Source organism: Petaurus breviceps, unplaced genomic scaffold (genome assembly GCF_028583685.1).
Source record: "Petaurus breviceps papuanus isolate PSGF00001 unplaced genomic scaffold, PetGlider_PUasm1.0 185, whole genome shotgun sequence".
Classification (NCBI taxonomy): domain Eukaryota; kingdom Metazoa; phylum Chordata; class Mammalia; order Diprotodontia; family Petauridae; genus Petaurus; species Petaurus breviceps.
The window spans coordinates 21,534,026-21,558,663 of NW_027185797.1; the positions used below are offsets into that span (position 1 = coordinate 21,534,026).

The 24,638-nt window shown below is 41.9% G+C and overlaps 1 protein-coding gene across 18 annotated transcripts in view; it reads left to right on the forward strand.

The window, feature by feature from the left end:
• RBMS3 (RNA binding motif single stranded interacting protein 3) overlaps window positions 1–24,638 on the forward strand; it is a 1,480,592-nt gene that overhangs the window by 1,318,142 nt on the left and 137,812 nt on the right. For 14 of the 18 annotated variants that reach the window (XM_069088563.1, XM_069088548.1, XM_069088561.1 and 11 more), the window contains 3 exons: window positions 12,672–12,718; window positions 20,500–20,596; window positions 23,941–23,991. In XM_069088563.1, coding sequence (XP_068944664.1) covers window positions 12,672–12,718; window positions 20,500–20,596; window positions 23,941–23,991 — 195 coding nt within the window. The remainder of the gene's footprint in view (window positions 1–12,671; window positions 12,719–20,499; window positions 20,597–23,940; window positions 23,992–24,638) is intronic. The other 4 variants (XM_069088550.1, XM_069088553.1, XM_069088557.1 and 1 more) reach the window with 1 other exon arrangement.

Consider the following 24,638-nt stretch of genomic DNA (forward strand, 5'->3'; position numbering starts at 1 on the left):
TTTCATGTTTACCTTTTTATGCTTCTCTTGAGTCTTCTGTTTGAATATCAAATTTTCTATTCAGCACAGATCCTTTCATTAGGAATGCTTAGAAACTCTCTATTTCATTAAATATCCATGTTTTCCTCTGAAGGATTATGCTCAGTTTTTCTGGAAAGGTTGTTCTTGATTGTAATCCTAGCTCCTTTGCTTTCCAGATTTCCATATTTCAAGACCTTTCTTTAACATGGAAGCTCCTAAATCTTTTGTGATCCTGACTCTAGCTCCCTGATATTTGATTTGTTTCTTTGTGGCTGCTTGCAATATTGACTTCTTTACCTGAGAGTTCTGGAATTTAACTGTAATATCCCTAAGAGTTTTTATTTTTGGATCTCTTTTAAGAGGTGACCATTGAATTTGTTCAATCTCTATTTTATCCACAGGATGTTGGGAGCAGTTTTCCTCGATATTTTCTTTGAATGTTATGTTTAGGCTCTTTAAAAAAAATCAGACCTTTCTGGTAGTCCAGTAAGTCTTAAATTATCTCTCCTTGATATATTTTCCAAGTCAGTTGTTTTTCCAATGAAATATTTTACATTTTTGTCTAATTTATTTTAGTCTTTTAAGTTTGTATTACCATTTCTTGATATTTCATAGAGTCATCAGTTTATAGAGTCATTAGTTTCCACTTGTCCAATTCTAATTTCTAAGGTGTTATTTCCTTCAGTATTTTTGTTCCTCTTTTACCAAGGTGTTAATTCTCTTTTCATAATTTTTTTGCATCGCTTTCATGTATTTTCACACTTTTTCCTCTATCACTCTCATCATCTTCTAAAAATTCTTGTTGGGCTTGGGTCCAATTAACATTTTTCTTGGAGGCTTTGCTTGTAGCTGTTTTCACATTGGTATCTTCTAAGTTTATGTCTTGGACTTCTCTGCCACCATAGTAAGTTTTATGGTCAAGTTATATTTCTGTTGTTTTTGTGAATTTCCCCAGCCTATTTCTTCACTTTGAACTTTATGTTGAAGTTGGACTCTGCTTACCTGTGGGTCGAGAGACACTGTCCCAAACTTTAGAATTTTTTTGTGCGGTTGTTTTCAGAGCTAGGTCTGCTAGTTTTTGGTGCTTCTGAGGAGGTATAATCCTGTGAGAGGTATTGTTCTTCAGGTCTGTCCTCTGGTCTTTACCAAGAAGGGGCCCTTGATCTCCTACAGTCACAAGTACTAGTGCTCCTCTTGCATCACTGGAACTGTGACCAGGGTCCCTGCTCTCTTGTGACCAACCATAAGTCCTCCAGAACTGTGTATGGACAATAGAGTTTCTAATCAGCACCAGCTGTACCCAGTGCCAACAAATATCTGTAGTCTCTTTCTGACCATTTAACTGACCTTCTTACCATCTCTAGGAAGTTGCTACTGCTGTTATTGCAGCTACCTCTAAGGACCACTGCTAGAGCTCCTGCCATCTCCTGGTGCCACAGACCTTTCCTGCAGACTTCCTATACTGTCTTAGGCTGGATAAATATCTCCCTCTCACTTTCTGTTGGCTCTGCCTTTCCAAAAAATTTTTAAAGTTGTTTAGAGGGGAATTTTGGGGGAGTTCAGTTGGGTACTGGGGACTCTGCCATCTTTGTTCCACCTCTACAAATACTATCTGATTAGATCTTCACAGCAATCCTGGGAGGGAGGTGCTATTATTATCTCTATTTTACAAACAAGGAAACTGAGGTAGATAAAGGTGAGCTAATTTGCCCAGAATCACCCATTTAGCAAGTGTCTAAGGTTGAATCCGAACTCAGGTCTTTCTGACTCCAGGTCAAATGTTCTATGAACTGTGCCACTTAGTCTTTTTTTTTTTTTCAAATATGTACATATAATGCATAGTATTATATCAGATTGAATCAATAGGGTTGAATATATGCATATAATATTCAAAGCTATTTATACCAATATATCCATATCCAGGGTTGCATGTGTGTATGCATAAAATATACACACACACATATATTATACCAAGTGTATGTTTATTTGAATGTATATGACACCTTTTGTGCAAACATATGTTATGCATGTATTTTGTACACAATACACATGTGTATGTTTTATACATACACATAAATATTGTACACCAATGGGTAATCCCAAATCGTATTTGTCCAGAAGTGAAGTCTTCTATTAGCATTGAGTCAAATAATTTTCCCAAATTATCTTTCAGTTTGGTCATTATGGCTTTAAAAGCCAGATGTTTTATGTCAATACTCACCCATCAACTCCAGAATGAAAGAATTTAAATCTGATTTGACTCATGCTCTGTCCCTGCTTCTGTTCCCATTAATGAATGAAATAGATAGATTGAAGCCAACGTCCACCTGTCCACTGACTGACCAAGGCTAGGAAAAGCATTTGCTTTTATAGGCCTTCCCCAACAGAGCTTTTCCCTCAAGAGTTGGATTACTCTCATTACAATCATTAGCTTTCATCTCAGCCCCCAAGTACATTTGGAGCCCTGCAAGTTTGATGCCTTAACAAATTAGAGTTTGTTATTGTTCCCTAGGAATTAAAGATATGACAATAATATTGGCAAAAATATTGTATTAAATTATTCTTTTCAATAATCTAGGAGGATAGACCATCCCCATTATGAAGAAAAATTAAAAACATGCAAGATGTTCTAAGAACTTAGTGAGTCACTCCTTTTGGAGACTACCTTGATTCACATGTCCTAGAATATTCTATGTCTGTATTGCCATCATCACCATTCTCTGGTCCATTTGTTGAAACATTCTCAGAAATGTGTAGGAAGAACAAAAAAAAATGCTCTATGCTTTCCTATGATCATAGGATAATGACTCCAATTCAAAAGGAAGGTTGAGAAAATAATAGTAGTATCTAAGCTACTTTAATTTGGCAGGCTCTCTAGCTATCACACAAGACCTCTCCCAATCCCCTCCCTACCTTCCACTCCTAGTGATTAATACTAAAGTGATAGATTTTGCTTTAAAAGCAATTGGTTTAAAATTTGATGCTTGAAATGAGGAAGTGGGAACAACTATTTACTTCATCAACTTACATATTTAAGGAAAGAGGTCTAAAATGTACTGATTTGTGTAGATTATCTCCCCAGTAATCTCCTTGAAAGACAAGTATTTCTTCACTTTTGCTTTTGTGACCTTAGCACTTAACACATAGAATATTCATACTAAATATCCTTGCATACAGATACTTAATAACTGTGTTGGATTGAAATTAAATAGGTATAGAACACTAGAATGTCTCTGAGTATATAATCAGTCAGTGTTATAGAAAATGAAACGCCCATGCAACCCAGGATCCAAGACACCAAGGTCAGTAGAGAAGGCAGTCATGTATGGCAGTGCATGGCAGACTGGACAAAAGTATAAAAGAAAAAGATGTTCATGGATCAAGTCAGAGAATCACTAATTTTCTAATCTATAAAATTAGTGGAGAGGGGGTTGACTAGATGAGCTCAAAAATCAAGTAGCAAATGAAGTCTTTACTACAACAATAAGAATAAACTTTGGTTGCCTCCAAAGCTCCTGGTAGTTTGGGAAAATGTCAAGGGTAGCCCATAGAATGGTGCAGAATGGACAATCCCTATCAATTGATTTCAAGAATTGAGAATTGTAAACCTGGAGACCTAGCATAGGGCATATGCGGGGGGGGGGGGAAGCAAGGTCACAGTGTGGCAGGCATGATAGACAAATAGAAGTACTTAATGAACTTTCTTGTGGAAGACAAATTAAAATGAGACTTCTGATTATCTCTGTAAAGCAACACCACCAGAAATGGGTGGAAATTGCAAAGAGACAAATGTTGGTTTGACACAAACTTAAAATGAGAGCTATTCCATAGTGATTCGAAGGGGCTGTCTGAATGCGTAGTGAACTCCCTCTCCCTGGAGTTAACCAAGCAGAGATTTTACTTATTTTTCAGGTATGTTTGAGTGGGGACTCCTTTCTAGTATAGGTTGGTCTAAGTGGCATTTAAGATTCCCTTCTGACACTGAGATTCTGTTTGAAAGTAATAGGTTTAAAAATTGGTACTTAGATTATTGTGTGTTTGTCCTTCATTTTCCAAAGAGGACCATAGCATCAGGGAAATGATGACATGACTTGCAGTTAACTTTCTTTTCAGTGAGGGAGGGCTGTCCAGGGTTACCAGCCTCACTTTTTCCTCCAGAGCCATCTGGATCCAGGGACCAGACATTTATCAGGATGACCAGAGATGGCTCAGGATGCAATGGGAGACCCTGGCCCTTTTAAACTAAGGCTTTTTCACATACTCACTTAAAGTGAGGTAACACCCATTCAGTCAATAGACCTCTTTAAGAAGTGAGTCAAGCAATAGCCCCTTTAATTAGAAAGAAGAAGAAGAATATATAGCTGGGAGGGGAAGACCCTTGGGGTTGCTATTCCAAAGAGAAATAGTTATTCACTCAGAGCCAGGTGGTCCCAAAACACTGCCAGTAAGTGGAGCTTGGGCAGAGTGAATTGTGTTTAAGGTTTTGTGAAAAGAAAGAAAGAGAGAGAGAGAGAGAGAGAGAGAGAGAGAGAGAGAGAGAGAGAGAGAGAGAGATTGACAGAGTGCACAAATTGAGATACCCAACTAGCTGGGTACTTATAAACTGATAACAACTATTTGTATTCACCAGCTCTTTGCACAGTGCCTGAAACAGTTGGTACTTGATAAATTCTTGTTGCCTTGACCCTAGGCCCAACAACAGAAGCTATTCGAAAGTAGAATGGGAGACTCTTGGCTGATGGTATGGGTTGAGTCTTGGACTTGGAGTCAGGAAGACTGGCTTCAAAACCATCTCAGGCAATGATTTACAATGTGGCTTTGTACAAATCCTTTAACTTTTCTGTGCCTCAACTTCTCCCTCTGTAAAATGAAGAGTTTTATCTCCATGGCCCCTTCCAGCTCTCTCTCTATTATCCTTCACTCTTCAGACAAAGGATGACTTTTTATATAGGTTGTGAAAGGGATTGTTTTTTGGAGAATGGTTAGATTAGATGACCTGTTAGGTCCCTTCAAAGCCTGAAGTTGTACCATTGTGTAATACTGGTAGAGCTACCTTTTTAATCATCAGAGGATAGAGTGGTCCTTTCCTTTCTCCATCATTTCTTGATGCCTTGACAGCTGAAACTTATACCTTTGTCACCTCTCATCGATCTACACATTACAAAAGGGCAACGCACACACACACACACACACACACACATTTTATTTTTATTTTTTTCTTGTTTTTTGGGGAGGGCGATTGGGATTAAGCGACTTGCTCAAGGTCACATCTATTTTCTGTGTCAAGTGTCTGAGGCCAGATCCGAACCCACGTCCTTCTGACTCCAGGGCTGGTGCTCAACTCACTGCACCACCTAGCCGCCCCCCCCACACACATTTTTACCCCTTCTTAAAATCAACCCTAAATATCTTCTATGCTTAGAAAACTGAAGTTGAATTTAAGAAAAGGAATGTTGTGCTAGTACTCACTCAAGGAAAGAGGATTAAAAATCGCTTTTCTGCATGTGTGCTGTGACATTCTTACTTTTTTCCAAGTGATTTTTCCTCTTTGTGAGATTCTGGAGTTTGTAAACAGGCTATAATGCTTGGTAATTACATAGCAGTGATTTCATGGCACCAGCTCAAGGTGGGAAGGGATAAATATGGTACGAAAATCCGTTTCCTCCATATTTTCCTTGAGAGGAAACAAAAGGAAATTGCAGACAAAATCTGCATTAAGATCATATTAAGATTGTAAATTTAAATCAGAGCCATACTATCATGAAGCCAAGCCCAACAGTGGCAGAATAGCTCAACTTGTAAAGCAGTGTCAAAAAGAACAGCCTTTAGCACAGACCTGCCTTGTCCCAGAACTGACCACCTAATCAGTCACCCTCAACTCTGGCCATTTAAAGGAAACATTTAGAATGATTATTGTATGAATTTGAATAAGTTGTTTAACTTGGCTTGTGGTGTATCAGTGAGCCTTCTTAAATGACATGTAGATACTGAGCCTTTCCTGCTCTGAAACTCACTGCTTGTGGGATGTTGGAGAAGTTGATTAACTTACCGGAGCCTCAGTTTCTTCATCTGTAAAATGAGAGACTTGGATTGGAAGAATCTTAAGGTCTAGGATCCTAAGACCTCATTATGAGCTGTCATCATTAATGTGAGTACATCCTTCAAAGATGCGACTCAGTTCAAGAGAGCTGGGTGGTGCAGTGGATAAAGCGTCAAACCTGAAACCAGGAAGACCCATTTTTCTGAGTTCAAAACTGGCCTCAGAAACTTCCTAGTTGTGTGACCCTGGGCAAGTCACTTTAACACTGTTTGCTGTCATTTCTTCATCTATAAAATGAGCTGGAGGAGGAAATGGCAAACCATTCTAGTATCTTTGCCAAGAAAACTCCAAATGGGGTCAGGAAGAATTGGACATGACTGAATAACAATATAGCTGATGCCTGCCTTCCTATCTTGGGTCACTTATGTATTTAGATAAATCCATAACATGGGGGTTCATTCACCTTCCAGAGGTCCTTCCTCTATCTATTGACATTACATTGAAATTGATGGATTGATGTCAGAGTTCTCCCAGCTCAGTTTTCTTCCCTCCCTATTCTCTTTAAAGTTAGTCTCTCTCTGTCTCTCTGTCTCTCTCTCTGTCTCTGTCTGCCTCTCTCTTCCTCTTAGGCAGCTGGATGGCACAGTGGGTAAGAGTGCTAGACCTAGAGAGAGGAAGACCTGAGTTCAAATCTAGCCTCAGACATACCTACCAGCTATGTGATCTTGAGCAAGTCACTTAATCTCTGACTGCCTCAGTTTTCTTTTCTACAAAATGGGAATAACAATAGCACCTAGGATTCTGGGGAGGACAAAATGGTGTAATATCTGTAAAGCACTCTGCAAATCTTAAAAGAGCTCTACCCCTATTACTGTTTATTAAGCATGTACTCTCTGCCTCGCACCATGTTAGGAACTTGGGAAGGAAAGACAAAGAATGAAACCATTCCTACTCTCAAGGAGCTCATATTCCAATGGGGAGATCACAAGTGCAGATAGAAGTATGTACACAATAAATATAAACTCAATACCCTTGAAGATATTCAAAGCAGTTGAATATATGGTGTAGTATGAGAGGCAAGGCTTTGGCAGTTGGGGGAATCAAAGGAAGGCTGAATGTAGAGGATATGCTTGGGCTGCCTCTTAAAAAGAGAGAGATTCTAGAAGGTGGAGGGGAGCTGGGAGTGCTTTTCATGCCTATAAAAGATAGGTGATGGAGCGCCATATGCAGGGAATAGACATAAGGCCATTTGTAAACAGAACCTGTCTCCATGGGTGCATCAGCACAATTCCAGAGTTTTCTCTTGCCCTAATCTTTGGGAGTATGGGACATGTCAGTTCCGTATGCCATTATGAAATCCTAGTTCTCCTTCCATCTCTCCAGCTGCTGCTTCTCCATTTCATCTATGGCTTGTATTTCCTCTTAACATGACGGGGGGCAGAGGTGGGGGGGAATCAATCCTCTCTCTAAAGCTTTCAGATTTTTCTCTCTTTCTAGACACTCTCAGGCAGAAATCTTCATTCTTATGATTTTAACCATTACCATTTCATGAATGACAAACTGACATATTTAGCCTTAAGCTCCATCTCTCACCTCTCACTTCCTACTAGGCATCTCCTTTCTGATGTCTCCTTGACACCCTACACTCACCCTGTTGAAATCTAAGCTCATCATCTCTCCCTCAGAGCAGCTCCTTCTCCTCTCTGCCCTCTTTTTAGCAAGATGTGAACATCATTCTCACAGCCTCCCTGGCAGAAAATCCTAGATGTCTTTTTACTTCCTTTTTCTTCCCCACTCCACATTCCGTCAGTCAAGCAACAGGTCCTGTCATGGCTTCCCATGGTGATCACCCTGCACATTTCTTCTTTTGTTTCTACTTCCTCTGCCACTATCCATGTACAAGCCCTCAAAACTACAGGGCATTTCATGAATTGCTACTATTTCCTCCCTGGTTTTTTTCCCTAACATCACCCCCCCATACACAATTTTACACACGCACACACACACACACACACACACACTGATGCCAACTTATCCTCCTAAAACACTGCTTTAAACTCTGCTTGAAAATCTTTAAGGCTTCCACCTGATCTAACAGATAAAATCCAGACCCCTCAGCCTGGCATTCAAGGCCTTGCATAGTAGCCTCTATTCTACCTTCCCACATGAACAACCCATCATTCACCTACATAAACCCTCTCTTCTGGCCAAACTAATATCCTCACTATTCCTTAAATCTGCCATGAATTTTTCTGCCTTTTTTATTTGGTTCCTTACTCACTTGAGTATGTTAATTAACTCCCCTAAGCCCCAATTTTCTACTCTGTACAATGGGAAAGGAACTTCCTTGACAAGGATGTTGTGAGACTCTCATGAAATTGTGTATATAAAGGGCTTAACTGACACTAGAATGCTGCAGAAATGTTAGCTATGAGAATGGAGAAGGAGGAATCATTGTGATGATAACATAGAATGGAAGAATATCAAGATGAAATGCTGGGATATAGACTTGTAGCCCTGAAAAATATTTCTAGTCTCTGTGACAATCCTTAGGGTCAAAGGAACATAGAGTAAGTTCTGAGATCTTGGTATAGAAAGAAGAGCCATTACCATCACTGCCCCTCCCTCTGAACCTCCCAGATTCCTTTATCTCATGCTAATCTTTTATCATTACATATTTCCCTTTTCATGATGACCCCTACACCAATTTTTCATCCCTCTCTTGGCCTCCATTCCATCCCCATCCTCAGTGACTTTACTATAACCCTTTCAATGGCTGCACATTCTTTCCTTCTCTTCCTTGACACCTTCACATACCATTTCAGCTCTATACCATATGCTACTCTCAAGTCTTTTTTTTTAAAGCAATTGGGGTTAAGTAACTTGCTCAAGGTTACAAGGCCAGTTATTTCTGGGTGGGGTGCTAAGTGTCTGAGCCCCTGAGCCACCTGGCCACCCTACTCTCAAGTTTTTATCCCATCATTCCTTACCAAAGCTTTAGGTTACTCCCACTATTTGACCATTTCCTTCCTATTCATGTGCTGCTGATTAGAGCAAGAGAAAACCATGGAATTGTGTTGATGTAGCCCACTACAAATTTATCCTATGTCTTCTCTGATCTTGCCCCTCATTGAAGCTAGGCGATCTTTTTGCTGTTATTCAGTCCTGTCTGACTCTTTGTGATCCCATTTAGAGTTTTTCTGGCAAAGATGCTGGAGTGGTTTGCCATTTTCTTCTCCAGTTCATTTTATTGACATTAGAAACTGAGACAAACAGGGTTAAATAACTTGCCCAGGGTCATGAAGCTGGTTAGTGTCTAAGGCTGTATCTGAACTCAAGTCTCCCTAACTCCACACCCACTGCTCTATCCACTGTACCACCTAGATGCAATCCTTTCATACCTCACTAATTGGTTTGCTGTCTACTCACCCATAGGAGCTTTTCCAAACTTACCATCAGACCTCATTATTAAACTGAAACTGCTCCCTCCAAAGTTACCAATGACCTCTTGTAAAATATAAGGGCTTCTCTCAGTCCTTCTCCTTCTTGACTTCTCTGAAGATTTTGATGCTATTGATCAACCTCTTCTCTTGATACCATCACTGCTCCAGGTTTCCATTAGGCTGTTCTCATTCACCTTCCATCTCACTCTCCTTTGCTGAATCTTCATTCAGGGCAGCCCCTTAACACTGGGTAGCCCTCAAGACTCTGTGTAGGGCCTCTCATCTTTTTGCTCCATGTTATCTCCCTTGGTTATCTCCTGAGCTCCAACAGGCTCAATTATCATCTCAATGCAGATAATTCTCGGGTGTACATGTCCAGCCCTAGGAATCCTCCTGAACTCTAGTCTTGCATCTCTCACTGCCTTTTGGACACCTTGGATTGGTTATTCCATAGATATTTCAAGCTGAACATAGTTCAAAGTAGAACTCATTATATTTTCCCCTAAACTTCTCAGTTGCCTAACATTTGTATTACTGAGGAAGGCATCCCATCCTCTCAGAAACCAAGGCTTGCAAGCTCAGGGTCATCTTCAACTCTTTACTGATGCTCACCCCAAGTAGCCAATCTGTTTTCAAATCTAGCCTTCTTTTAATCTTCATAACTTTCTCTTCCCTCATACAACTGCCACTTTTGTATCTGCCCCCCTGACTGCTCTCTCAATGTCCATTCTCTTTCTACTCCAGTCCATTCTCCCTTCAGCTGCCACTTAACCTGACGCTGAAGCCTCAGTTTCCTCATTTGTAAAGTGAAGGGGTTAGACTCAGTGATCTCAAAGATCCCTTCCAGTTGAATCTGTGATCCTGATAATTATATGGTAGAATCAAATAAGATATTGATGGGAAACCCCCAAATCTGTGCCCCATTTAGAGCTGGCCCACCTATAGTATGTGAGTCACGTTGTGAGCTGGGCTGGCTTTGGGCCACATGCTTTGAAGCCAGACAATTTTCATTTTATCAATGAACCGATTAAAAGGAACCCACCCAGCCCAACAGGAAGATTACCCTCATTCGTGCTGAAAAACAAACAAACAAACAACAAGGCTATTTTGTTTGCCTGTTTTTGATTTTTCCATTTGTCTTCTTGGTGAAAAAGAGGAGACCTCTGAAGTCCCCGCCTCCCAAAACAAAACAAAACTCCATTTCTTTAGAAAAGCATTTCAAATTCACTAAAATAATGAAATAACTTTACAATAACAAGAATAACCACATGCATGACAATTCCAAACTTAAAACAAATTGATACAGTTAGAAAAAAAATTGTAATGTTCATTTCTTATTCATAAAAGTGGGCTCCACCGGCAGGGAGCTGGACAGTCTACCCAAGACAGTCCTGCCCTGGTGGAGGCCCTTACTGGAAACCAGGACAGAGCAGTGGAAAGACAGCTAGGTCTGGAGTCAAGAGACTTGGGTCATTTCCCAGCATTGCCCCTTTTTAGCTGTAGAACCTTCGTTGAATCTTGACTCAGTCAAGACTCAGTTTCCTCATCTCTTATTATAAGATAAGGGCGTTTGACTAGATGGCCTCTGAGGTCTAGGACCCTAATAGGTAATCTCTCTAGTTCTTTGTTTCCTCACATGTAAATTTATTTTTTATTTTTATTTTTTGGAGGGCAATTGGGTTTAAGTAACTTGCCCAAGGTCACACAGCCAAGTTTTTTGTTTGTGTGTGTTAAGTGTCTAAGGCTGGATCCGAACTCAGGTCCTCCTGACTCCAGGGCCAGCACTCTACTCACTGCACCACCTAGCCGCCCCCTCCTCACGTGTAAATTGAAGGGAACCTTTCTCACTCCATCTATGATCCAAATAGTAATTTAACATCTTCAGGCCTCCATATCCTCATATGCAAAATCAGCGTTGGAGCAGATGGTCTTGGAGTTTCCTTCTAGAGTCTAAACCTATGAGCCCAATAGATGGCCATCTCTTCTCCTTATGTCTCTGTTTCTTCCTCTGTAAAATCTAAGGGCTTTCCAGCTCAAAATCTGAGAGCCTAGTAGTCATTTTCTCATGTACAAAATGAGGGGGCTAAACAAAAGGATCTCCGAGGTCTCTTTAAACTATAAATCTTTAATCCTAATAGTCACCCAACCTTTCTAGTCCTGTTCAGTCATGTGAAAAATGGTGGAGTTGGACTGAAGGACCTGTGAGGTCTCTCTTGGTTCTAGATCCATAACTATAATCTTTGCTTATTTTCTCTAGGCCTCAGTTTCCTTTTCTGTTGAATGAGGACATTGAATTGAATATCCTCTGACACCCCTACCAGCTCTAAACCTGGGATCTTTATCTCTGAGGGTGAAACATTCATTCAGGACATTTGTTGAGCCTATACCTTGTGATTTTCTCTGGGGTTACTTTGACCTTAGAAGCAGAGCCCAGGTTTTGTCCTGCTGATTAGAACAAAGTCTTGGAATCAAATATCATCATCATCATCATCATTTCTTAGTTTTTGCTGTTATTATCTCAGCTCCAAAAGACCTTCCCCTCCAGACAGTAGGAGGTGGATGGAACCAGGATCCTAGTGGAGAAGAGCTCTGTCATATTACCTTTTCTTAGGACTCTCTGATTCCTTTAAAATAATCATTTTCTTAGCACTTCTTCTTCATAAATGGTTCAATGCATGTTAAATAGATTTTAGAAGTTTTCTCCTGATCACACAGATTCAGGATTGCATTTTTCATAGTGAAAAACATGGTCTAGGCCTCGTTGACATGGATGAGAAGTAGTGAAGATACCAGATGAGACAGGGGCTGGTTTATAAAGTAGAAAAGAAAATCATTGAAGCTCCATTTCTCTCTCTTGGCATGTCAATATAGATGTGATAAACTTCCCATCATCTCTTTAGGGGTGGAGGCTATGAGGGTGTGTGGAGCAAAAATTCTGACCTAAAAGCCCTGATGAAGAATTAATCATAGAAAGAAAATTATCTTAAATCAGAGGAAGGAGAGAGGGGGAGAAAGACACAGACAGACAGACAGAGACAAATAAAGAGACAGAGAAAAGAGAGACAAAGACACAGAGAGAGAGAGAGAGAGAGAGAGAGAGAGCTGATGATTTGGACATGATAAGATTTTTTTAATCCGTTTTTTTTCTTCTTCCCAACTCTATCCAGCCTGGCATGGCATTGACCTATGACCCCACAGCTGCTATACAGAATGGGTAAGTAGTGCCATATTTTCTATTTCTCAGTTTCTTTAACTACAAAATGAGAGGGTTGGCCTTAGGTGACCCTAGAGGTCGCTTCCAGCTCTAGTATGCTAAGACTGTGTGGGTGAAAGTGAATGATGCTTATTCATTCTTTCACCAAGCACTTACTAAAGGCTTCTTTGGGTAAGGCACTGGGCTTGGCACAATGTTATACTTCAGAATATGGGATATAGAAATATGAGGGAGCTTCTGGCCTCCAGGAGCTTCCAACTTTCTTATGGAACACAAGTACACAAATAACTTATATAAGGGGGCATGTGACAAGTGCTGGAGGAAGTAATGCTGTAGAGATTAATTTTCAAAAGTAGCTTAGGTGGCTTAGGTGGCACAGTGAATAGAGCACTGGCCCTGGAGTGAGAAGAACCTGAGTTCAAATTCAGCCTTAGACACTTAATGCTTATTAGCTGTGTGACCTTGGGTAAGTCACTTAACCCCAATTGCCCTTCCTTCTCCCCTACAAAAAAACAGTACCTTAAGTTATAGCTGGAGTGATTTTGGAAGATATGAAGGAAGGTAGATGGGTTGAACCTTGAAAGATGGATAAGAAGGAAAGAAGGTAATACTCCAAGCAGTGAAGAACGGTACATGGAGAGATATGGAAATTAGAATCCACATTGTGTATTTAGGATAATGGATAGAGCAATCTGACTAGAGCACAAGGTTCATGGACAGTAGAAGTTAATGTAGTTGGCTTCAATATCAGTAGGATCAATGTCCATTGACTAGCATTTATTAAGCACTACTCCATGCCAGGCACTGGGCTCAGCACTTTACAAATATATTTCATTTGATTCCCACAACAGTCCGGGCAGGCAGGTGCTACCATTTAATTGGGGAAACTGAGGATAAGCCCAGGGTCACAGTCTTTAAGTATCTGAGGCCGCATTTGAACCCAGGTTTTCCTGATTCCAGGCCTAAGGGCTCTATTCACCAAGCCACCTAGCTGACTGAGTGTACTAAGATTAGGAGGGATTGGAAAGTAGGATGTCAGGTGAAGAAGGTAAAGCAAGCCAGGGAAGACAAAAAGGGGAGATGAGGAGGGAGAATCTCACAGACATGGTGGAGAGCCAAAGTCAGGAGATGGAGTGTTTGTGTGAGAGATAGCAAGGAGCCCCGTGTCACTGAATTGGGAATGAGGAGATCGGGGTAAGTAAGATTTAAGACGACTTGAAAGGTAGGGGGAAGGAGAAAGGGGGAAGCAATCAAGGGCATTGAGCACTAATCAGAAGAGTTGGTGCTGGAGATGATGGGGGACATGGGGTTGATTGTTTGGGCTGGGATCACTATGGCAGCTGACTGAAGGACTCTAATGAGGAGAGAGGCCAACTCATTATTATAATAGTCCAGGTGTGAGGTGATGAGGGCCTGAACCAGGGTGAGGGTGGGGGCAGGGTCAGAGGAGACAAGGGAACATATTCGAGAGATGTTAGAAAGGGGAAGTCTGTGGCACTCAGCTCTGATAGGATCCTGCACCATGTTAATTATTTACAAGGTGCTTATTCTTGAACAAGAACCCAAGACTGAGCAGCTTCCCTGTGCACTGAGTCCCTGCTGTCTGAGGTGTTTTATATGGGCATTTGATATAAGGTCAAAGAGAAGCCTTTATCTTATAACACTAGGACTAAATCCTATATTAGGGATGCTTTGCAATTACAGTGAGAATGGTGGATGTCTCATTAATCCTGGGCTGTTATGTTACCCTCAGGTTAGTATTCATGATGCTGACTTTTACAATATTGCCCGTGGACATGAGACAGGAGCCCAGTATGTTTATTTCCATGTGGAAATGAGATTTGGTGCAGTTTCTTTGCTAGAGGAGACACTCTACCCTGGGGTTATTGACATATTTATGTTATTTTTATTGTCAGTGCAATAAGATTTTACCATATTGCTACCGACTGCCAAATCCCCCAAAGAAAACATTTCTGTCCACAAAATAATGTTCTATTAGGGACCTCAGCTTGGAGTCTGTGGATTTCTGGAGGGTATCCTTCCTAAATTCCAGGGAACCAAGGCACTTTTTGCATTTGCTTAATAATCAAAGTTCCCCAAAGAAACCCTTATAATCTTCTGAGCTGTGTTTTCTAGTTATGTCTTTGATGCCTTAGCATTAAGCATGCTAGGTAATAGGGGGATGGGTAGCTAGGTGGGTAGGGAAGTATGTGTAGATGGATAGCATGCTGAGCTAAGCTCTGTGTTTGTGGTGAGGAAGACCTGAATACATATCCTGCATGTATACATGCATGAATACAATACCTCCTAGCTCTATGACTCTGGGCAACTGACACGGGCTCTGACATGAACTCTCTTTGCCCAAATTTCTTCATCTATAAAATGGGAATGATTATAGCACCTACCCACCAGGTTGTTTGTTTGTGAAGATCAAATGAGATCACATGTGCAAAGTGCATATGAATGTTATCTATAGATAGAGCTATCTTCTGCTATAGAGAGGCAGCGTGGCAGAAAGATAAAGCACTAATCTCAGAATCAATAATTCCTTGGTTCAAAACCTGTAGAATGATTGGATCTGTGACCCTGGCCAAGTCATTTAACATCTATATTCCTTGGACTTGGTGCAGTGGAAAGATCACTAGCTCTAGAGTCAGAGGTACAGGGTGCTTACTGAACAAGTCACTTAACCTGGCTCAGGCTCAGTTTCCCCACCTGGACGATGTGGTGGGGGATAGGGGGGAGGTTATACTAAATGGACTCCAAGGTTCCTTGCTGCTCATCATCTCCAACCTTCTGGATTTTCCTAGTGACATGGGTTAACAACTGTCTGCTTTGGGGAGGAGTTGCTGTACCAGGAAGCTGACAAAAATCATAAAAACTTTGTGAATTTGTGTATGTAGCAAGAGAAAATTCTCTTCCTGGAGAAATCAACCGCTGAGTGCCAGGCAGGACTCAGCCTCAGCTCCCAGTAATAGCATCTGCAAGGCACATTAAGTGCTTCCCCATCCAAAAAGATAGTATCCTGCATTCCCACTTACACTAGCTTGGTTGTTTGAGGTAAAGAGCTCTGTCAATCTTCTCTCTGTCCAATCCCATGAAGCAAGGAGCCATGTGCTTTCAGAGTTTTATCTGTGTTGGTGGATAATTTTTCATTTGATACCTGTGTGAAAGTGCTTTCAAAACCATGACGGATAAATGGTGTGGGCACGGGGGAAAGGAGAGAGATTGAGGAACCCATTTTTCCACAGCCTTACGGACGTCTGGTTCTGTTTATTTTCTTCAGATAACTCGTCTACTAAGCTGCTGATGAAATAGCTGTCCTTCATGCCTTGGCTTCAGCAAGCATTTCCTGAAAATTTGGCTAGTGTATGTTTGGACTTAGGAAGGGCTTATTTCCAAGACCCAGAATTAGGGGATCAAGATGGTGGAGTGAGTTTCTTCAGGAGTGCTTTTTTCCATCTAAATGACTCTTTTGCCTCAAGTGGCAATGTTTGAACTTGCCAGAGAGGGTGGAATGCCATTACTTGTCTGATGGATAGGATTAGGGCAAAGAGAACAAAAATGCATTAATGCTTTTCCCCAGGGTTCCCTTTCCTAGTATCATTTTACTGTTATGCCTTATTTATGTTTCTGTTATCGAGTTTCCCCATAGAGTTTCCTGTAAACCCTGCCTGTCAATCTGTTCCTGACGGCTTTCATTTACGAGGCACCAATTGGCACACTTTACAAAATAGACCATCCAAGGTGAAATTTGATTAGTGATTGGCTTAGCAATGAATGAACTTATCTTAGGAGCAGCAGGGTATTTGACCCAGAAAAAAAACCTCTGGGCCCAGCTTGAGGCAAGTGGGAAGTGTTGGGTGTATGGTCAAGGTCATCAAGGGGAACAAGTCACCTGCCATGAAACAGAGTTTTGTTTTATCCCTTGCCTCCTAAAGTGATATGTCAAGTACATTACCAAAGTAGGATGGTATAAATTCAAGACTTTTTCTTTTTGAAGTAAAGGGTTGTGTTTCCTGAACCATTCTAACACATGATATGCAAGGAACTAATCCCTAACAAGCCAGGGGAGGCCCCATGGCATAAGGCAAAGTGAGATAGATCTACAAAATGATGTGTTAGACTAGCTGACTGCTTACATCACTGTCAGCCCTAAATCTAGGCTCCTATAATTCTTATGTTAGTCAATAAGTGTATGTCAGTTCCTCTGTGCCTAGCACTGTGCCACAAGAACTACCTAAAGACAGCCAAGTAGTGTACAGAGTGGTGCACACGGAGTTGGCAAGACCCAAGTTTGAAATCTGAGCAGATATTTGCTACCTGTTTAGCCTTGTATAAGGCAGTGAATCTCTGTGCCTCAGTTTCCTCATTTGTAAAATGAGCCTGTCAGACGTGATGGTCTCTAAGGTCCCCTCTAGCAATAAGCCCATGATTCTGTGACCCGTAGGTCCCTCCACTGTGTGCCTCCTAGCACTGCTTACCCTCTCTCATTTCCAACAGTGTGGGCTAGGGAAAAAAGAGTGTCTGCCTTTAGGGAATGACGCTACCTCCTTTTCCCAAGTTCCCTGCTCTCCTTCTTTATCCTCCCCCTCAATGAAAGCCCCTTCCTTTCCAGCCCTCAGGTTGTTTTGACTGACCTACTTTGGGCATTCACTGAAACACGAGGCATTAAAGAAGACTGATTTTCAATTCCTCTAATATGAGAGCTTCCTAAAGGCTCAGACCACTCACTAAGGGAAAACAAAGGCAGAAAGCCCTTGCAGAGTGGCTGCTTTCTCTGACTACTGCTAATTTCCTTTTCCCAGGGCTATTGATTGATGTGGGATGGAGGGGACCCTCTGCACCAGCTAGTCAGAATCATCAACACCTCTGCTACTTACTAAGGCACAATCGGACTTTCCCTTTGGCCACTACCTTTTGGCATTCTTCCTTAGAACAATTCCAAGACTTTTCTAGACTCAAAAGCCCAGCTTTTCAGTGTCTAGGGAGATTTGTAAGTATAACTGCTTTTTATGAGAGAGAGAAAACTAGACTTGTGATTTCATTAATATAGGGCAGTCCCAAATCAACCCTGATTGGCCTCTTCTCTGCCACCTGCAGGCTTTGAGGGCTGTATCAGGGAGTCGAGTGACTTAGCCAAAGTAGTACAGTCCTAGGAGTGACTTGAAATGAGGTATGCCTATTACTGACACCAGGTCTTTATCCACCAGGCCATACTGTCTTTCTACATCATTAAAATCTGATATTTCCATAACATTTAAAGTTTGCAACGTACTTTATACCCATCGTCTCATCTGCACCTTAAACACCCCCATGGGGAAGGTATTGTTGTTATTCCCATTCTACAGCTGGGGAAACTGAGGCTCATAATAAGCTAGGTGATTTGCCCATAATCACATATGAATGATAAAGGCAGGGTTTAACTTAGATGTTCTTGGCTCCAAGGCCAGGGAACTACCTACTATATGAGTGATGCTTCCATTTATAAAACAGAACTGTATTCATTCAACACTCACTGCCCCACATGGTGTGCCCACATCAAAGAAGGCACTGTGCTCTATGAGTAAAGCAGAATTACAGTCACTCAGAAGAAAAGTGAGATGTGCAAATTTAGAGGCATCTTCACTCCAAATGTCCATGTGGACTGTTTGTGCCCCAACTGTGGTAGAGCCTTCTGAGATTGTATGTGAGGTCATTTTGGTCATCTTCAAGAATAGACAACAACCACCGAATGCCCACTATGTATGGAGGCCTGTGCTAGGCCCTGGGTGGGGAGTGAGGAGAGGGTTAGAAAGTATAGGTAAGATCATCCATGTCCTGATGGAGCTTACCATCTGATGTGGGGGGGGGGGGAGAGCAGATCTAATAGTGGGTAACTATAAAGCAAATGGCAGACAAGTATCATTGGAGGTTTACTAAGCTTAAGATAATAGTCTTAAGAAGAGAAGAGTATACCATCTCCCAGGGATGCTGTGAGGGTCAAGTGAGATCATAATTATCAAGTAAGAGACAGCGCCATATAAAGGTTGTTATTATTATTACAAAGCAAAGTACTATGAGAAGTCCAGGGAAGAAGGTGGTTGTTATTGACCAGGGAAATAGGAAGGTTTCATAGAAGAGATGATATTTGATTAGAGCTTTGAAGGTTGGATAGGAATTTGAGAGACAGAAATAGAACCGACGAAGGGAGAGGGAGGAGATAGGGAATGGAAACTTTTAGTAAGCTTTTACTGTATGCCAGGCACTGTGCTAAACAAACTAATCAGACAGTCCTTGCCCTCGAGGGGCTTCAATTCTAATGGGGAAAAACAAGGCATAGGGAGTGTTGGAAAGCAAGAGGAGGTATGCTCGCACGCGCGCACACACACACACACACACACAACAACAACAACAACAAGATTACCCAGAGGAGATGGTACAGGCCCTAGCAAAATCATGTAAGATGTAAAAGCCCCCCCATCCCAGCTGGGAGCCCCCTGGACACAGTTCAAATTTCCAGTTGGAGGAAGATAAGAATAATGAATAGAGTGTGGCGGTCACCAAGAAGGAAACGATGAAGACTATCATTCCATAGGGAACAGCATGAGCAAAAATGGGATGGGAGACATTGTATGCATATCTGTTTTGACTATAGCACTGAACATGTGGAGGGGAAATCATAGATAATAATAAGATGGGAAAGGGAGGGTGGCAGGCAGGTTAGCACACTGGCATCCCATTGCTGGGAAAATGGAATGGAGAGGAGTCATAGAGAAAGGTGCAGAAATGGCCTGGGTGGCAGTACCTGACAACATAAACAGGGAATGGGGAGGTGTGGGGTGGGGGAGTATGCAGAGTACAGCAGAGTGGCAGGTTTACATGGATACCCTACCTCCACTCCCCTCTCTGTACACAAATCATCATTATAAGAACTGACAGTAGCTTACACTTATATGGCACTTTAGGATTTATAAAGTGATTTATGCATTATCTCATTGGATTTAGCACAGAAAGAATTGACCTTTTTTCTCCTCGTCACCTTCTGGTGGGAGAGAACAACAAACCAATCGAATCCATAACAATTTATTAAATGCCTAGTATGTTCCAGGTACAGGGCTAAACCCTAGGGATAACAAAGAGTCCCTGCCCCCAAGGAGCTTACAGTGTAATGGAGGGAGACAACACACAAAAGGAACCAGGAAAGGTGTGGGAGGAGTCCAGGGATAGCTTGTGCCCCGGAATTGAAATCAGGCCGAGCAGCAGATGCAGAGTAGAGTGACTGAGTCCGGGTTCTGGCCCCCCCCCCCCCCACCTATAAAGGAAAGCATTGGGAGAAGAGTTTGGTAGTCTATCCTCCAGCCCTCTAAACCTGAGGGGAGAGGAGAGTGAAGCAAGTGTTGTCTATTGGGGCTGGAGTTACCAGCATGGCGATGAGATTGGAGGTGATGAGCTTTTTCTGGGAGGGCCATCTTGTTCCAGGGAGTTGGAACCAGACAGAGCAAACTTTCTCTTGCTTTGTGGTTCCATTGTAGTTGTCGATTTTTGCTTAAAAATCAGTTCCCAGAGTCTTTTGGCTTTTTAAAATTTGGTTAAAGATGATTTTATTCTCTGATTATGAGATTTTTGAATATCAAAGTTTCAAGGGGACCCACAGATTCTCTCCCGGCAACCAATGGCTTAATAGCCTTCCCCAGCCATTCTCCTGATGCCTGAGGTTCCAGAAGAGAAGGGCAGGGCAGGTGACAGGAACCAGCAGTGCAGGTGGTTCATGAATCTTCCTTTGTTCTTTCTGTTTGCAGATTTTATTCTTCACCGTACAGTATTGCAACAAACCGCATGATTCCACAGACATCTATCACGCCATTCATTGCTGCTTCCCCCGTGTCCACATATCAGGTATGTCAGCCTCCCTTTCATCTCCAGGGGGGTCTCTCTTGATAAGAAGGAGAGGTTTCCAAATGGTCAGAAACAGAAGGAATAGAATAAGGAAACAAAAAATTCAAGTGTCCTTATATATTCAGTCATACCTTATCTCCCACAGCCCTTAGCTACTAGCAGCCACAAATTCCTCCTTGGCCAAGGACTTCAAGTGTAATTCCCATCTTTTTCATTTTATTCTCAAAGTCTTCCTGCTTTTGTTCATATTCCAGGTTACACCCTCTAAGGATTCTCCTGTTTGAGATCATATTTTGTTCCTTCTCTGTTATTACTTTATCATTCCTTTTGTTTTTCTAGCCATGCCTTCACTGAATGTATCATTATAACAGTGCTTTCCCCTTCCACAAAAGCATTTCTGCCCATACTCTAATAAAAACACCAATTTTAATATATTTTAATGACCTTGGGAGCTGAGGCAGACAAAGAAGGGTTAATCTGCAGTTGTGGTCATAGCTATATTTGGTAGGGATAAAACATGAAACTGAACTTTACTTCCAACTCTCGGGGCCAAAGGCATCTCCACATAATGTGAGACAATTGCAGATTTCTAACTTCCTCCCTGCCAGAAGGAATCATTGGTAGTAGACAAGAAAGACATTTTGTAACAAGGTCAAGAGAAGGGGCATGCATGTCTGAACTTGTTAAATGATACATTCTTTCTTATTTCATACTCAATGTTAACTTCAAGGTTATACCATGCATCATACTAACAGATGTGTGACATGAGTTTACTAATATTCATAAATTATTTACAGGTGTGTGCTCATTACCATTTATCAGCTGGTAGGGGAGGGGGAGGGAGATGGGACATAAAGGGATTGTTTGGAGCCATCTCCCCTTCATTCTATGACATGGCCTCTCAATCTCCCTTTGCCATGGTTGGTCTGGTAAGAATTATTGAATAGCTACAACCCATTTCTTCAGAGTAGGACTCAGTGTCCATTTGATAGAAAGCCATTGCCAAGCTCTCTTCTACCCTCCTACACTATTTTAAAATAGTCAGCCAAGACTTCAGAGCTTCTAGGCATGGAAAGGTCAGGACATCTCACCACGTCAGGTGGTTCACCTGCTTAATTCTCAATACAGAGGTAAAATGAATTGCAAGAGGAAAAATTCCCTCCTGGAATTACAAAAAGTCCTTATCTTCTTCTTCCATGGTCCTAGATTTCTGACTTATTTGTGCTTGCCTTGTCCTCCTGATCTAGGTTTATTTTCTAAACAGCCCTACCTGTCCTTACAAGAACATCCATAACAGTTGTAAGATGGGTACCTGCGTTATTTTAAACTGTGTGCCTACACACGTGTGCATGTGTCTTCTGAAGATGGGGAAGGTGTTCACCCTGCACCGTCATTGATCTGTCCCTGTGCTATAGTGGATTGCTCTCTAATTCAATCAAGTTACAGACCATCCTGACCTTCCTCCATCACATTCCAGCTTTTCCAGACCATCAAATGCATAACTATTTTTCTCCTCTAATTCCCCACACCTACTCTCCAGATCAAGCCTTGTATTTATTTACAGAGCTTACATTCTCCATAAATTTTTGTGAGTGAATAGAGGAGCCTTTTTTTTTTTTTGGCATTGCATGACCCTGGGGTGACTTTGCTTCTAATTGCCTTTTCTTGGGACTGCAGAGAGTATGTACAAGTGTCACATAAATTTGTTCTCTGTGAGCCGGACAACATGTAGTATTTTTGTTCTAAGGTTGGCCAAGACCATCCATGATGTACACCAGGATCAGGCACTCTGAGTCTATGATAAAATAGCTGCAAAATCTCTTCCCACTTGGGACCTTCTCTAAGTGAAATATACTCCCAGCTTCCTAGTCTCCAAAGATAAAAGCAACAATGTGTAAATGATCACCCATTGGGGGGGGGGGGCTAGGTGGTGCAGTGAATAGAGCACCAGCCCTGGAGTCAGGAGGATCTGAGTTCAAATCCAACCTCAGACACTTAACACAAAAAACTAGGCATGTGGCCATGGGTAAGTCACTTAACCCCAACTGCCTGACCTACCCCTTCAAAAAAGCAAAAAAAAAAAAAAAAGTACTTGGGGCGGCCAGGTGGCGCAGTGAGTAAGAGCGCCAGCCCTGGCATCAGGAGACCTGGGATCAGTTCCAGCCTCAGATACTTGGCACCCACACAGAATAACTGGCCATGTAACCTTGAGCAAGTTACTTAACCCCAATGGCTTAAAAAAATATATCATCCATTGCTTCTGCTGGTGACTTTTCTGTGTCTAAAGCACATAGATAGTCTCCAGCATGAGTCCAATGTCAAAATGGCTTCCATGCTTTTCTGCAAGGCAATTTGCTCCTATAAACTAACTCACTTCACTGGCGCTACCCTCAGGGACCCAAAAGAAAATAAAGAATTTACATAGGGCATCTTGTTGCTGCTGTTGATGCCCCCCCCTATCATTATCATAAGAGAGGACTGAATATTTTCCCTAAACCTAGATTATGCCTAAGATTTTGTCAGCCTGAGAAAGCTAGCTGGCCCCTAAAGGTTAGATGTCCAATTCCTGTGTGATTTCATCACATTAACAAGTACAAAGGAGGCTTGAGAAAAGAAAAAAAAATACAGAAAGAAGATCCTAATAGAATTTAGATTAATAGATTGGGGAAAGAGAAAGTATACCTCCCTCCTTTTTTGTGGAGGTGGAGGAGTATGAGTGTGGAACATTTTACATCCCTTCAGACTTCTCTCTTTGTCCCCATCAGAAAGTCCATGAGAGAGCAGGCATGGGCCACGTCCCCAAAATGGGGCTGCCTTGAAAAAGAGATGAGAAACCATATCCGTCGGAGCTTTATATTCCACAACATGGTAACTTGTCCTGATTTGGCTGCCAATCCAAGTTTGCATAACCCTCCATCCACCCACCCATTGCCACCATGGAGAACTAGAGATGTACCAGTAGCCCTGGCCATTTATGGCCTTTAACACATATGTCACCCCTCCTGGAGCCAAACTGTGTGTGCTTGCCCGGTTCCAAGGGAAATATGCCACATGCCATCCTTCTCCCCCACCGGCTGTCATTTAAACTCTCAGTGACTTAGTTTCTCTAAAACGAGGAGATTGAACTAGATGACTATGAAGGCCCCTTCTAGTTCTAGGCCTATGATCCTACCATCCGTTCAATGTCTGTAACTATAAACTTGCCCCCTGACTTACAACATTTCCTCCCAACTGCCTTATAATATTTATCTAAGACCAGGATCCTATAGGCCATAGCTATGCATTGAAATCGCCAAGTTCTCTCTGTGGTTTTCTTGTCCTAACAAATGCCATTTGCCACATAGGTCCAGAGCACTTCATGGATGCCTCACCCACCCTACGTTATGCAGCCAACAGTAAGTGGAGACTCAGTCACCTGAGGCTGAATATTTGTCTTATCCATGCGGTGGGTGTGTGTTTGGGATGCTTTAAGATTTTAAGGAGAATTTGTCTCTTCTTCCTCACAAATGGGAGCCTCTACCCCTGAAAGGCTACCCAAAGCCTTGGCAGTAATAGAAGGAATGAAGAAAAGTGTATTGTGTGAAAGCAGCGAGGGCCTCCTCCCTTACAAACGGCCATCTTTGAGGCATGGGCAGTTCTTGCTTGGTGCAGGAACTCAGCCCATCCCAGGACTGGTTCCCTTAGTTCACAATCAGAGGAAAGAGAGGCTTTTTTGTTGCTCTTTTGGTTTTTGCTTACTCCCCTGAGTGCTTTTACTTCTTCCAATTTGATTTGAGGAGAGGAGGGGAGAATGGGAGGGAGAGATTGTGAGCATCACGGGCCAAGGATGAGTTTTGCAGAACAATGCCTTAGTCATGCCAGGAGGTGGGCATCCTTTTTGGATGGCCTTGCAGTGCCTCATATGAGTCTTTATTGGTGTTTTTCTTTAAGAAAAAGTAAATCAGCATTTCACATGCACATTCACACACACAGAATATTCAGCTTCTCTGTCATTTTATCTCATCATTCAAATACTAAGGGGGGGATTTTAAAAAAATCTCAG